The sequence below is a fragment of the Neophocaena asiaeorientalis genome, unplaced genomic scaffold, assembly GCF_003031525.2.
Source record: "Neophocaena asiaeorientalis asiaeorientalis breed wild unplaced genomic scaffold, Neophocaena_asiaeorientalis_V1.1 scaffold39, whole genome shotgun sequence".
Lineage (NCBI taxonomy): Eukaryota > Metazoa > Chordata > Mammalia > Artiodactyla > Phocoenidae > Neophocaena > Neophocaena asiaeorientalis.
Genome location: NW_020175670.1, coordinates 1,474,840 through 1,491,620, shown reverse-complemented (window position 1 = coordinate 1,491,620; position 16,781 = coordinate 1,474,840). Strand labels below are relative to the sequence as shown.

At 31.4% G+C, this 16,781-nt stretch overlaps 1 protein-coding gene across 1 annotated transcript in view; it reads right to left on the bottom strand.

Moving 5' to 3' along the window:
- Positions 1-267: 267 nt before the first annotated feature.
- The window catches only part of GABRG1 (gamma-aminobutyric acid type A receptor subunit gamma1), a 64,003-nt gene continuing 47,489 nt past the window's right edge, over positions 268-16,781 (bottom strand). Inside the window, exons 6-9 of the mRNA XM_024731717.1 lie at positions 15,510-15,647; positions 15,232-15,384; positions 11,181-11,392; positions 268-3,103 (exon numbers count right to left, since the gene is read on the bottom strand). Of these exons, the coding sequence (XP_024587485.1) occupies positions 2,834-3,103; positions 11,181-11,392; positions 15,232-15,384; positions 15,510-15,647 (773 nt within the window). The 3' untranslated portion in view covers positions 268-2,833. The remainder of the gene's footprint in view (positions 3,104-11,180; positions 11,393-15,231; positions 15,385-15,509; positions 15,648-16,781) is intronic.

Sequence of the window (16,781 nt, the reverse complement as noted above, 5' to 3'; positions counted from 1 at the left end):
TAAGTTCTTTTTTTTTTTTTTCCAGAAACTACTTGGCCTTTTAGGAATTGATTTCAATTGAGTTTATCTATGCAATTCAAGAATAGATAAAATATTATCATGCAATTGTAAACCCAAGAGAATAAAATCATGCTAGTCACAGTTTCCCTTCTTGATACTTCTAGATCCTGGTCACATATTTAGAGGATGGCTCGATGTGAATGAACACTTTTCCAAATTATTCTAAGTCCCTCTGCTCTAATTATCTCTCCCCTCATCTATATCCACTTTTTTGGTCTATATTAGTGTTAAAAACATTTAAATCAGTCAGGAAACACAAGTACCAGTGAATCCAATAAAATTAAGATATAACTCACCTGGAGAAAGAGGAGGATTTTTTAAAAAATTATTTCTCAAGATGATAAAACTAATACTTGAAAGAAGAGAGAAACAGGGATTAGACTGCATACCCTTTGAAAGTAAGCTCTATTTGATTTCTTGTAAAAATAATCTAGCTGCATTTTCACCTTTTCATTCTCATTTTTAGAAATAATAAGATTTTTACACACTTCCCTTTCTGATCTGCTTGTTTAAACAGAACTGCTCAAAATGCCACTGGCTTTGAAAACAAAGCACTAGTTTTGATGATATATACAATGAATGTATATAGAAAAGCATCTGTCATATTTTTATCATCATATCACATTTTATTTCCACTTGTAAATACTGTCAACATTTAAAGCCAAGTTAATGGAACACCAGTGAGAAAATCAAACCTACTAATATTAAGCATTTTTAAGAATTTTAAAATAGGGTCATGCTGATAGACTTGAAAGAATCCCAGAATTAAAATTGCCCCCATGGTAATGAGAAGGCTATAGCTTAAAGCATGGAAATAGCCATGATACATTTTAGTGAAATGATTTATTCTTCGTTGGTACTTCATTTTTCATTTATCTTTAAATGAATGCTTACGTTAAGAATATCCATCAATACTCAATGTTATAACAATGAATGCATGAGCACTTTGTAAGTGAATATATACATGGCCAAAGTTTAATTTGGCTCTCCATTCAGAAAAAAAAAACAGTGTCGGTGGATATTTGGGCAATATCATTTAATTGATGCTTACGTTTTTCCAAGATTTATAAGAAAAGTAAAAAAGTTCATATGTAGGTGGTGGATACCCAATGAAACATAATTAGATTAAAAAAAAACAAAACATTATATATTCTAAAATCATAAGTATAACCATGCCAGAGCATACACATGTATTCACTATCCACATGGTGTCAGGAGCACAGGTGATAGCTTCCTCCACATACCATAAGATAGGCCTTGATCACAAAATTATTCATCCTGATAGTTGCTCTTGACAATGGAAACAATTTTTAAAGGCTATCTTCAAGATCACTCTGGTGATTTTACAGATAATTAGGTAATGGTGAATGAATAGGGAGTTCTTATAAATAGTTGATATGCCCAAGTAGTTACATGAATAGATTAATTAAAGCCTAAATTTATCTCGCCTCTTAACAAAACAGACATTTTGGAAACTATTAAGCAACAGGCTTTAAACTATAGTAAGACTATTTTTGTTCCTCTCAGAATTGAGAGAGCTCCACACACTCATGTTCATTAGAGGTGCCTCTAATAGAACTCCACCTTTAACATGATTTTTGTGCCTGCTCACATCTTTTAAAAAAAGAGAATATCATTAAAATTGACAACAAAGTCGTAAAGCTGACCAAGTCCAAATTTAGGAACTGGGAAAGGCAATATAGAACACAAGCCTAAGACTGTGTTTCTAGAACACTTCTGGTCTGAAAAATGTTAATAGCACGTAATTAAGACCATATCCTCAATATGCATTTCAAATCAATTTGCTAGATAATAATTCTTTAGCCACAATGAGCAAATAGAAGCCCGGTTCCTCAATGCTTTTGGTTAATTTAAGGAATGTAACATTTTTGTAGAGGGTTAAGAAAAAGTCAGTTCTTTCTGTATTTAATTTCAGGGTCGGTAGATCTAAACACTTCAGTGTTAATCTCTTCATTCTTCATAAATGCTATGCGGCAGAGAATAAAATGGTTAAATGTAATATTCTTCATTTTTTTTCGCCTTGTATTTAAATTACTTTGATGGTTTCCATCTTAGTTTGTAAATCACCAAACCTAAATATAACTGGAGTTTTATTTAATGTTTCATCAGGAAATGAATTGGATCAAAGATAAGGTAAAATGGCCTTTTCTTTTTTAAATAATAAAAAAAATTAAAAATAAATTAATTTGTTTTTGGGAGTAAAGTTTCTTGGAAATCAATCCAATGAAATCATTGTTTTCATATGTTTCATATGTTTTCAACTAACTCTATTCCAAACAGAGCATAAAAATAAAAAGCAAAAAAAAAAAAATCAAATTAACAATATTTTCTAGGCAAAAACATATTACATAAATATTAGGCATTAGATTAAGCTACCATTACAAACGATAGGTTATGTTTAAATAAAATATATATTAAATTTATTCCATCTTTGAAATATGAATCACAGAACTTATAAATTCAAAATCATAATAGGATATATGTAAAAATAAAGAAAATTAAAGTACAAATATATAATACTATTTTAATATACTGAATTTTGCAACTAATCTGTTTTACATAAATTTACATATATTAATCTGAAAGCTGCTACTTTATTTACCCAAGAAAGCTGTAAAATAGTTAAAATAACTATTCACATTTTAACCATTGGTTTCTCTGCATTTTAAAGTTAAACTTCATGTTACTGAAGGACAGTCGATTATATTGGATTTAGTCAGACTTCTTATGAGTTTTGCCTAGTAAGTAGAATTTATAAGTAAAGATAGCCAACCCAGTAAACCAGATTGAACAAGGCAAAAGCTGTTGGGAAAAATATTCGAGAATAGGAATCAATTTTGGCAATGCGTATATGTATCCTCCCTTCCCTCCACGATCCTCTTCTGCAGTCTTCAAAGCAACAGAAGAAGCTGGCACAATCTTTTCCCTCCAAGCACTGGTACCCATAATCATCTTCTCCTTGCGGCAGAGAAAGGCTATTCATTGGAATGAGAGTAGATCCTGGATGAAGTCCAGAGGACATCTGAGTAAAATAATAAATGAGTTTTGAGGAAAAAAATCATAAAAAAGATCAATTTGTCCCCTCAAGGCAAACTCTGAGAGACTGACATGCAGTCAAAATAATCTTATTTTCCAAAAATCAAATGAATACCCAATTTAACATGTTTTTAGATTATAATTTACCTTGTAGCACATAAAAATATTATTTTACATTCCAAAGATTTTGCAGGGAAAAAAACACTCAAAATTAAATATATTTTATACCTTTAGAAAGTTGTTCTACTGAATTATTGTTAACCATGAATCTAATTCTAAAATGAGAATAAACTATATTTTTCTATATTTTACAGTAAAACATTTACAATGCTATAAACATGTGTTTGTTTGCTATGGTTATATTCTGTACTTTATTTTAGTAATAATGAGAACAAATAGTAAAGATGACATTCTGATAAAGCAGAAAACTTTGAGGAGCTATGAATGAATGAAACAGATATGAGGTCTGGAGTTGTGGATAGGCACAAAGCATCATAGTTGGGAGACAGAATGTGCAGGAGGTAAAAATTCAGGTTGGAGAACAACTGGTATTCAAAATTCTGCTAATTCTACCAAAATTCTGCTCATTCCAGCTATCCAGCTGGAATTATATCACCACCTAATTTTTGTGATGGTTGTGCTGAATAAACTTCATGACATGTAAAATGATCCGTGCTTCGTCTTGCCTAGTAGTAATAGTTATTATCTTTACCAAGATTTTTTGGGACACATATCAAACTAACTCTTGATGATACCATGTTCTGAATAATACTTAAATAAGAACAAGAATTTTTAAAAATATAAAAAATTGAGCATGGCCAGGATACTGTGGAATATTAAAGCCAACACTTTGGAACAATCACTTTGAAGCAATCACTTTGGAGTCAGCATATTGTGCAATATTAAAGCAATCACTTAGGCTGAAATTCCAGCTCTGCCCAGTAGAGTCCTGTAACTTTGAACAGGAAACGTCACTGCTCTTTTGTGTCTGTGTCTTTTGCCATACCAAAGCCACAAAAACAATACATAGATCTGTTTGATGAGTAAATGAGATGATATACATAAAACACCAAATGAAATATTTGAAACATAGCAACTATTTCCTTGCCAATTGATAATAGTATTGTAATTGTCATTGCTACTGTTGATTCCTGGAGAGGATATATCATAATTGACTATAAAATATGTGCAAAAACAAGCAATAATAACAATAAAAACAACAACAAAAACTTGGACCTCATCAAAAATGTTCCTGGAAAGAAATACATTAATGAACGCTTGAATAAAATGGCAAGTAAAATATGAGTGAAGATTGCCGTTTTAGTAACCCTTCATCTCTCAGGACTTCCACATATTTCAGGGATTATTTTAAAATGTGAATCTTACAATTTATTATAATCAGTGGTGTCATTATGTAAACACTGAATATGATGCTGAGATTATAACAATTGTTTTATCCTGATTTTAAATTCTAATGAAAATGTTTATAAAATTTTTTCATCCTAAATTTTGAAATAAATAAATCTCAAAGCCATGGAAATTAAACATTGTATGAGAAAGATTTTAAAAATTAAACACAAAAAATGATAATTTAAAAAAATTTGGACCTATATTCAAACCCATTTCATTTCTGAAAAGAAACATAGAATCTGACCCACTACATATTAAACATTCAGTAGATGCAAAGAGAAGCAAATAATCACATTTAGTGATATTTTAAAAAGATAAAACCATCACACAAGTCATAACATCCATATTAGGAACAAAATATGCAGCCTGAAGGTAAGAAACCATGCCCTAAACACAAATGCATGACTTCACTTGCCTAGATATATCATGAAAAACGGAGGCAGTACGTTATTAAATGTTAATGACAGATCTTTTTTGAGATTGACACCTGGAGATACTCGACTAGACTCCTAAATTTTAGTGGAGCACTAAACTTATGTATAAAAATGAGGCAAATTGGTATTCATTTTCTTGTTACTTAATACTTAAATAACTTATGTTCCAATGTTAACCAGAGTGAAAAAGAGGTTAAAATGCAAGTTTGTTAGTCCGCAATTTCAAGGTTATATGGCATAAAACACACTACATATATCATTCAGAACTGCCATAAATGGGAAGATGGTGTGTTTGTTAGAAGATATCAATTGTGCATGAGAGGTATGATTAAAGTACACAAAAATGGAGGAAAACTGCAAATGGTTCATTTAAAACATTGACCAATCCCTGGTGGTCAAAATCATGGAGAGCTTCTTATTGCAGTGACAATTTAGATTGACAATTTTCTAGTTCCCCGCTGCCGCCCCCAAAACGCCACTAATTCATAAATTGAAAGAAACTACGCTTTATTGAACGATGAATGTGACTAGGAATGAATTTTATATGTATTGAGAAAAATAGCCAAAGAGCTGACACAGTATCAGTAAAATAAAATACTCTCGACACATTTGTGACCTTGGAAACCACTGAAAAATTAATTGGAACAATATAAACATTATATGCCTTATTTATCTGAAGTACAACAGCAAAACCCACCTTACAATTTCTCAAATAAAAATCCTGCTGCCCCCCAAATAGCAAACATTGAAAAAATAAAATAGATCCATTTAAATGACATAAAAAGAAACAACACAATTGAATAGAATTTCCTTTTACTTCAAATGATGTAGTTTTGAGACTATGCCATTTTTTTGTTATTTAAAAAAGTCACTAAGAATAGCTGAACTTAACATTTTGAGAAATCCATCCCATTCTCACTATTAAAGATACATATGTGTCTGGTTATATATTAAATACTCTTACTTATAGATTAATCGTATAGTTAAATATACAAAATATATTTTAAGCACCAAGACCAATAATATAATAACTATTTAGATCATATACTAATACAATTAATAATATTAAGTATTAGCAATATGATTAGCAAACATTATTAGGTCATGTTATTGATACTATGAAATATTAACTAATATCACTATTAACTTCTCATTCAAAAAGTGGCACATGAGAATGCCAAACTAAGCACAGATTTTCTCCAATCAACTTTCACAAAATTTCAAAAATTACAAGATCTACATCAATGTTTAAAAATAGACATGAGGTGGATTTTGGTGATTCTGAGTTGTCAATTTTGGTACTCCAAGAATTAGAAGTTAATGGAAATAATTATCAGAGGAAAGTAACAAATAGAAAGTTAAAAAAAAAAATTCTGAGGGTTGGGACCAAGGCTGTGAAGCAGAGAATTGTATTCTCACTTGTACATTTATATACTGTTTGATTTGTTCATTTGTTTCAACCATGCACAAGTAAACTTCTTACTGTATTTCACATTTCACCAATATCAAATAATCCTTCCTAGGAGCTTTGCCAATTACCATTACAGGAAAGAAGGTTTATAATTTGTGAAACTGTGTATTGATTCATCTTTTCATTATTTTTGTGCTCTGAAAGGTAGAAGAATGTTTATTCATATAGATATGCACTGGCTGAAAATACGATATTTTTTGTGTGTGAAGAAAATGTTATGGTTGGGTATTGTGGGCAAAAACAAACAAACAAACGAGAAACAAAAAACACAACCTTCCACCCATTATTTCCACTCCAATACCCTAGTTCCACTCTCAGTAATATATGACTTATTGAACTACTGCAATAGTCTTTATCTCCTTGCTTCTTTTGCCATTCAAGTATATACTCCATGCTACTTATAATTATCTTTCAAAAACATAGAAGCAAATATGCCATCTTGCTTAAAAACATGCATGGCTTATCAGTGCTGACAGTGCAAAATCGAAATTTTTAACATGGTACTGGAGACTTTCCACTTCTCAGCAATAAACCACTTTTCTATCCTGAACTTGGATATTTTCTTTCCTAAGATTCCTCTTTTCTATAGCACTGTCCAAGAGAAGTTTTTGCAGTGCTTGAAGTGTTCTGTATCAGTATTGTTCAATATGGTAGCCACTAGTTACATGTAGCTATTAAGCACTTGAAATTTGACTAATGCTACTAAGATACTAAATTTTAAATTTTGCTTGATTTTAATTAATTTAAATCAACCTAGCCATATGGCTAGTGGCTACTGTATTAGATGAAAAGCCTGAGAAATATACAAATCTACTTTGTATTCTTATATGTATGCCTCAACTTGGCTTACATGGTTCCTTCTCTCTCAAATATTCTTGATAATTTGTTTTCCTGAAAACTGCAACTTATTCTTTAAAGAACTACTTCAATGATGCCATGCTTTCTTTGTAATTTTCTCTATCAAATTCCCTTTGGAAGAGTTAGTTTACATACATTTTGAATAAATTATTTACAATGAAATGAAAAAGGCCACCCACTGCACTGTTGGCTCACAATGACATAGCCTCTTCTCAACACTATGTGCTTGTTAGTGCTTCACAGACCATATTACATGATGTCTCAAGATTTCCTCTGTGCATAGGACAGGCCACTTTGTTCGGACTTTGTGGTACCTATCTCTATTTCAATAAGAACATCTTTAAATATTCTTAACTTATATCTATCATAGAAAATATTTTGCTGCCGAAAAGGTATTTGAAACCAGTCACCTAACTGCTACTTCCTTATAGTGTCTTTGTCTACTTTTGATTTTTATATTGGACTGTACTTTATTATCTTACATTTACACTTCTAATGTATTTTTCCACAACTAGATTCAAAGATCCCCGAAAGCAGAGAACACATTGTGTCGTTATTTTCTTCATAGTGCCTTGTTCATGGCTGGTGAAATAAACTTCCTTCATTTAACATTTTAACCAATTGAGAGATTACAAATAAGTTCTACCTCAAATGGGTAGATCAGGCTCCTGATATAGGTATAACATGGTTTTCTGAGATTTTTTTTTTATCATCAATGGGCTATTTGAGTTTCAACAAGAACTACTCTTTAGTTAGCTGGTTTACTACTATTGCTTTTCTGAGATCTTTACATGTTTCATAAGGATCTTGATTCTATACTTCAACATAGTTAACTTATTAGATTCTCGTGAAAATAGATATTGATACAAACACACGTGAATCATATTCTTAATGAGTAGAAATAAAAACCCAATAAAATATATTGGATGGTAATATGGACCAAGTCAAAATGTCACTGACATTCACAATAAAAAATAAAGGAGAAAGAAATAAAGAAATATGGACATAAGTAAGGCCAGAAGGAAGAAAGGGATAATGGAAAGAAGGAAGGAAGGAAGGAGGAAGGGGGAGAAGAAGGAAAGGAGGAAGGGAGGTGGAGAGAGCAAGAAAAAGAAAGAGAGAAAAGGTCCAATATATCATGTGGAGAGTAAGGTAGAAAGCATCTTTATTAATTTATATTTTTCTTAGAGGGGTCATTGAAGCTAAAAATCTATTGTGTTCAAATATCATCTCTTCCTGAGTAAAATAAATTGGAGTTTTCTGGGATTCTCAGCTAAGCAGTCAAAGAGATGTCAAGAAGGGGATTTCAGTTTCTTTTAATAACAGACATGTTGACTTTTCAGTGACTCTAGGCAAGATCTTTGGTCCTGGCCTATTGCCATAAATAATTTGGTGAAGAAAAGGGAAATGCTGGATTTTAAACAACTCAGAATTTTGAGCCTATAAAATAAAGTGGGCAGATGGAAGGACAGAGATAGAGATAGAGATAGAGATAGATAGAGAGAGAGAGATAGAGAGAGAGAGAACGAAGATAAACTCACAAACAATTAAAACATGTGTAAAGGCAAGATGCTGCAAGATTTCTGGGTCTAGGCTTGCATTTGATCCTCCTGGCTGGAATGAAGAAAAACACAGATTCCACAAAACGCTTAAATAGAATATTTTGAGACAACAGCAAGCAGAGCTATCTATTCTTCATAAAAGTGTGCTCTGATTTACCTGATTGGCAAGACCATATGGCTAAACACTGAACTAGGCAGGGAGTCAGATTTGATTACTGATCCAATTTTTCACTTAAAGTGTCATTGTGTATTGAAAAACCTCATGAAGCACATAGCTGAACAGAAAGAAACTACTATAGAATTTTATTTTGGACGGCTCTAAAAATATTTTTCTTACCTAGGTAGTCAATTACATATCAATTTAACTTTTGATATTTGCAATTTAATGCTTCAAAGCTCTCATTTATTTTTTATTCCTTAATTTTTCATCTTTAATATTTTGCTTCTTGGGTTTGGTGCTAAGTTTTAAATACTCAACATACAGGCATTTTTTTCCTAAATAACTATTCTAGAACAGTGCCTAGAACATGGGTGTCCTTAATTAATATTTGATGAATGAATGATTAAATGAATGTCATAATGTTAAATCTCGTACTCCAATGTTTCAGCTTCCTGAGTAAATGAGACATCTGGTAATGTGGTTGAGAGCACATGATCTGGGGTCAAACTGATTATCTGTAGTCCTACAGTAGCCACTTATTGGTTGAATAGCCTTAGATAATATTAGTACCTATATTACATATTCTTAGAATGAAATTCTAGAATCCATGTGAGATTGTACATTGTCTGGCTTATGATGTTAATTATTTTTGTTCTAAACATTTTCATTCACAATTTCCAAAAATAAAATTGTCAAGGTATTAATCAAGCACAGCTGTGGATGAGTAAATGATGAAATGGAAAATTCAGAGAGGATGTTTGGCTTGGATTAAAGGAAGATAGTAGAAAACTTGTGTTCTTCTTTACCTAAAAAATTAGCAAATGGATTTTAAAGCTGAAATCATTGCCCCCTGATGCTTTGTCCACTCAGAGGCCATAATAAATCCTATGGATAAGCTAAAATCATGTCAAGTTGAGCGAGTCACATGTTAATTCTACCATGTAAGTTCTGAAATGTGTACCACCAACAATGTGCTCTCCTTCCTTGGGATATTGTGGGAATCTGGAACCAAATACACAAGACTTTGGTCCTTGGAGTATAACATAAAAGGTAAAATATAATTTAAAAGTATGGTAAAGTTTTATAAGGAAACTAATGAAAAATGGGGGAAGGGAGAAAAAGCATTGAATATTAGAACTTACAAATTTAGGACATAACATGAAAAATCCCATGCCTCATTATGTACATGCTATGGTAGGTTTACAAGCTTGCCACTCATGCATAACTGTTTTATATAGTCCTCAAGTATGTTGGTATTTTGGAAAAAATCTGCTTTAAAAACATTTATTGGAATTAGCAGTGAAATGTCTTTTTTGTTAATATTGGAGAAAAAGATGTTTACTTTTCTGAGTCCTATGAAAACAGGCAACATAAAGGAAGGATTACAAGCTTCACCTCTGTTATCATAAAAGACCTGGGTTTGAGTCTTGGATCCTTGACTTCCTAAGTTTGTCCTTGTGCGAATTACTGAACTTGTATGTATAAGGTGCCTATGAGCATAAATGAAATTATGCATATAAAGGAGTTCCTGGAATACTCAGTGTTAGATATTACTTTAAAGTTGTTATAATTGCCATTATAAAAAGAAACTATAGTTAATCATCCAATACTTAAGTATTTTAGAATCAGTAGAGTTAATTCTAATTTATCAACTTGATGTGATGTAAGTTAAGGTAGATATATACTTAGGAAGGGGGAGTAAGTGAGTACAAATATGCAAAAGCCAAACAGATATCTTCTCTATGACATAGAAAGCTATGTCTTTCAAACACAGCTGAATACTAACATTAAAGAGAGATCTTTATCTCTAAAAATTAAGTTAATTTTGTGGGGTACCAGTGTAAGAAGTCCAAATCCTATCACAAAAATAGATTCAAAGAGAGAGTTTAAATAATTTTTAGGTACAAAGAATTTACTACTTGTAGAAAAGTTCACAGCATAATAACCACTCTTTAGAAAGGTGATCCAAAAGTCTTTTCTAGGGAAAAATATAAGAATACTTTTGCTGGTGGGCAATGTTAGGTACCCCAGTTTCATCTTAATATTTTTTTTATCTTTTGTCAAGGTACCAATAGCAACCATATCAGTCTAAGAAAGTATAACATGAGAAAAGAGTATCTCTAACAGTAAATTGTTGCTTATAAAATAGAGAATTTTTTTTAACATACCGAGGCCTTATTTTTTAGCTTTCTTTCTCTAGTAGTCTTAACTTTTTTGTTGCTGGTAAAATAATGCAAGGTACCATACTCCATCAAAGCTGCAAAAACAAAAATGAAACAAACAGAAACAAAGAGATCCATCGCAGTCACATAAGAAACCTTAGGTAAGGACTTCCTGGCAATTGTACTCAGAGTTGTCATAGTCAGAACTGTAGTGATACCTGTGGAGGGAGGGAAGAAAAATAAATGATGAAAAATAAGACCATTTTTATTCTTCCAACCGATTTGGCAATATTGTGAGCAGAAATAAACAATGGAAACAAAAGCATATAATTACTTGTGATTTACAGAAACAAAAAAAATTCTGGTAACCATAGCTACATTGTGTTCAATGTGTTCTTTGTGTCTCTGTGAGTTCTAATCATCTAAATTCTCCAGACCGCAGGTAGTTTACTCCCTGTACCTATTCTTCCCTTCCTCCATAGTAATAGACTATCCAATTTTTAGCTAGTCTGCACCTGCCTGAAAGTACAAATTTATTTGCCAGCTTCTTTTAGCTATGTGTGGCCACAGGCTGAAATCTAGCCAAGAAGAATTAAGTCAAGGGTGTAAACAACTACCAAAAGATGTCATTAGAAAGATAGGAAATGCTCTTCGTTCCCTCTTCCTAATTGCATTTTTCTGGAATACAATAGCCAGAGCACCAGAAGCCATTTTAGACCTCTACCCAATTTAATCTACAGTGATTTGAAGTTTCGTGCCACACACTTAATAAAAGTAATCCAAACTACTATAGAATTTTTTTTTTTTATTACTTGAATTAGACCTATTTTTTTCATCTCGGTAAAGAATACAGGCAAAATGATATCAAGGGAATACTTTAAAAAGACAGAGTAAATCTTCATGTTTTGAAGAAGTCAACATATAAAATTAGAATACCCGCCTGGGGCCCAGCCCTGTGTATGGATCTTTGGGAGTATCTGTTTCTCTTTATCCATGGCCTTCTTGTGGTTCTTACCACTACTAATTTTAGGGCCCCTAACTCACAGCTGCACATGTTATGTCTCTTCTGATCTAAACTGCCTTAATTCTCATTCTTTGCCTTATGAAAGAAGGCACCATTAGTGGGATTGTTTTCTCTCCAAAAAAGTACTAAATATAATGCCAAATGAATCTTAATTTGGTCAATTATTTATAAAGCGGCAACATCTGGGTTGAAAAAAATAGAAAGTGCCTCTTTGATATGGTAAAGGCAACATCCACCTCTTTCCCTCATGTCTACACTGAAACATGCCTTAATAATAATTTCTTTCACATGCCCATCTTTTCTTTTTTATTGCTTAGGATTGAAAAAATTAAAGATGATACACGTATAATGAATTGGAAATCATGGAGGCAAATTAGGTTCAAATTCTCATGTTCCCACTCTTAACTCTGTGACCTCAGGGAAGTTTCTTAACTCCTCTGTGCCTCTCATCTAAAAAATGGGCACAGTAATGTAATAAATTTTGTATAATATATTTATATAAAAGGTATTTACTTATTTTTTAAAGTAGATGTAAAATCCTTCTTCCTTTCTAATACTAGCATTTAAAATTTCCCCTCTAAGCATGCTTTAGCTGCATATTACAAATATTTATATGTTAAATTCTTATTAAAATTAAGTTTGAAATATTTTCTAATTTCCTTTTTGATTTTTCTTTAACCCAAGTGTTATCTAAAGGTCATTTAAATTTTTTCCAAATAACTGAGGCCATTATTAATCTGTGTTATTTTTATTCATTTTTAATTTACTTTCATTTTGGTTAGAAAATATACTCTGGAAAGTTTTAGTCTTTTGAATGTTATTGAGATCTTGGTTAATGTTCTGTATGCATTTGAACATATTGTGTATTCTGTAGTTAGGTGCAGTGTTTTATAAATATCAATCAGGTTAAGTTTGATAATTGCATTCAAATTTTCTACATCTTAATTGATTTTTCCATGTAGTTATTCTATCAGTGAAAGAGAAAGAGTATTAAAATGTTCAATTATTATTGCAGATTTGTGTATTTCTCCCATTATTCCTGACAGTTTTTGCTTCTTTTTTTTAAGCCAAAATTATATTTAAAGGCTTTTCATATGGTAAGTGCGAAATAATTTCAGTGACTACCAGTCTTCTCTCTTCCTTGATTTGTGCACTATTTTTTAAATAACTTATTAAATCATAACATTCCCATAGTCAGACAAAGGTAGCTTTCCCAAGGTACTCCTGGCTTCCATAAAAATGTCCCATCCCAAGTAGAAAAAAAATCCTAAGGCCAATGTGTTCTTTGATTTCATTATCAATGATGGAATTAAATTTCACTTTACTAAAATACTATTACATTTCTATTGCATAAATTAAGGAAAACTATAGCAGAACTTAGCTTCTACACATTTATTTCTTTAATTTAGTAATTATTATCACAGAGTTTAGCTTAAAAATAATATGGTGGATTTCCTTTTAAAACAAACACTGCACTAAAACATAAATGTTTTATGTTTTAACATGAACAAGAGCACATCACAATTTGTTCACTGTTAACACTGCAGCACCTAGAATGCTGCCTATTTCACATAAAGCATTTGATAAATGTTTGTTAAAATACAATCTTGAATAAATGGGCTCAGGAAATTGTCCTTCAATGATGGATGTATGGATGTATGTATGTACACTTAAAAAAAAATCCTTGATCCTCCAAATACATAGGGTCCACAGTTGTAAGAGATACTCTTTAAGTTAGATCTGGCTATGGCTTATCTTTATAGTTGATATGGTAATATTAAAAATATGAATTCATGTAAAAACACAATTCCACTATTGACTCTTCTCTTTCATGACACTATGGCATAGGCTTTTGTCTTCATATAACCCTAATGGTAGAAATAATCCATCCAAATTTTCTTTGGGAAGAAATATAAGAATAATATTTAAGAACAAAATATAATATTTGGTATACTCAGAGAAGCATACAAAAAAGACTAAAGTAATTTGATTACCTTAGAACATAAAATAATTTGAAATAATTGTAGGAAACAAAACTCAGATATGAGTGCATTTTATCCCCTAACTATATCTACACCTCTATTTAAATTCCCAAGGAGTTGAATTTCCAAGTATAGAACTAGGTACTTCAGGTTTTATTTTGCTGCTTTTATGTAATTTGCATTTTACTATATTTACTAAATGGAGTTAGTCACCAGCTACCATAGAAACCACATGAAAACCTCTTTATTGTTGAAACTAGAAACTGTCCCAACTTTCTTTATGTTTTTAGGACACAATTATCAGTAGTGAGATTCATATCTTATACGGATGTTGGGAATTAATCAATCAATAATTCATCTTTGTATATCAATACATAAATTTAGGTTATCATTTTCTTTTAAACCAATGTATAATAATTAGACCCATTTTCTTATGACTCTATTGCAACACATTGCTAAAGAAAAGATGAAAAGTCTATTTTATCAAGTATGAATTACAAATTACCCTTTTAATCAGTGTTATTGTACAGGCAACTCTAAAAATATTCACAGACTTATTACACATTTTATAGATCACAGAAGCCTGGAAACTTCTTGCTCCTTTCAGCACCTGCCCTTTGGAACCATTGACTGTTCGTTAGCACCATTGTAAGAGAAGGGGATTTCAAAGCTTTCTAAATGCACACCAGTCAATAAATACTGGCTATTAGTGATTTGGCTAAAAAATAAAATCTTGATAAAAAGTGATTGAAAATATTGATCACATTTAAGATTCAGGGATTATGTATGATTTTCATGCATTAATTCTTACTTAGTTTTATTCTTCCCTTGACCTATGTTAAAAACATTTCTGAGATTTCAAGCTCTTTACAATTCTTTTTCCTACTTGTTTCATATATTCATTTCAACATCATATTGCACTAGAGTATCTGTTCATTTTTGTCAGACTGCAGTTAGAGGAATATTTCTAACATATTAAACTGTAAACTTTTATCACATTAAAATGTTGCTAAAAGTCATATGACACTATAGAATATATTACATGTCATACCCAGTGATGTTCTTGCAGGTACTGCATCTTTATTGATCCAAAAAGACACCCAGGAAAGAACAACTGTCAGAATACATGGAATGTAGGTCTGAATAGTAAAATATCCCATTCGTCTGCTCAGGTCAAAAAAAATTGTCATGATAATATAGTCCCCTGGAAGAAAAAATATGTTTTATTTTGGCTATAAAATACATATAAATATAGGATTCCAAACCATAGATTTAAATACAAATGCCACTGATGCTAGGATTAATCACTGATTTGTATTTTATTCTTACCAGAGATTGTGTGAGAGATTTCAGTTGTGTTCCGTAACCCTACAAATGCAAATTGATATAATCTCCAGTATTTAGGATCAGCCACTTCTACAGAAGGCTTTTTCCACTTATACTCAATTTCATTTTTAGGGTATCCATCTAGGTAAAAATTAAAATTAAAAATATATACATTAGCAGATCCAAATCTGTTACTGTTGCAATACCAACATCCAAAGACAAATTCTTTTGAAATTCTTTCTCATTTTTATTATATGTCAAATACAGAAAAAATACTGCATAAATTTATGAGTATAGGTTAAGGAATAATCATAATGATTAAATAATGATAATCCATGTTGACTCCATTTAAATCAAGAAATAAAATCTTGCTAGCCTTGGGAAAAACCATGTGTCCACTCCAATATAGTATTTCCCCTCCCGACCACAGGTAACCACTAACCTGATTTCTGTGATAATCCTCCCCTTGTTTTTTTGGTTATAGATTTTTTTGATAGGCAATTCTGAAATATATAGCTTAGTCTAGCTTCTTTTTGAACTCTGCTTGATTGTTAACATACTGGATGCATTATTTTATATCTTACTTCTTTTAATATCATATTTGTAATAGTCATCCATGCTGTTTTATGTAGTAGTAGTAAATTTGTTGTATTGTAAAGATGTGCTAAAATTTATTTATCCATTTTACTGTGTCCACACTTGTAATCTTTTCTGTTGGCTATTACTAACACTGCTGTTAGTTATGTTATTGTACATGTCTCACAATTGTATATGCAAAAGTTTCTCTGGTATATATACCTAGGTATGGAGTAGCTGGGTCGTGGATTACATATACTTCCCACTTTATGAAACAGCGTCAATCTTTTTTCCATAGAGAGTATACTATACTCATCTCTCACCAACCAGAGTATGAAAATATATGTGGATCCATATTCTCATTAAAGTTTATGTGGACAGTCTTCTTTATTTTCACTGTAGAGTGTACTTTATTTCACTTTTTTCCTGATTATGAATAAAACCTAGAAAAATTTTCATGTGTTTATTAGATTCTTCGGTTTCTTCTTTGGATAACTGCTTGTCAATTGCCCATTATTTTATTGGGTTTTCCTTTTTATCTTTCTTTTATCTGAATTCTTATGTATATTCTGGATACTAGACCTTTGTTATTTATGTTGAAAATGCCTTTGCCTTCTCTGCACCTGTCTAGAATGGAAGTGAATTCTTTTAAAAATGATATGATTTTGTTTCTGCTACACTTCCTGGAAATCCACAAGG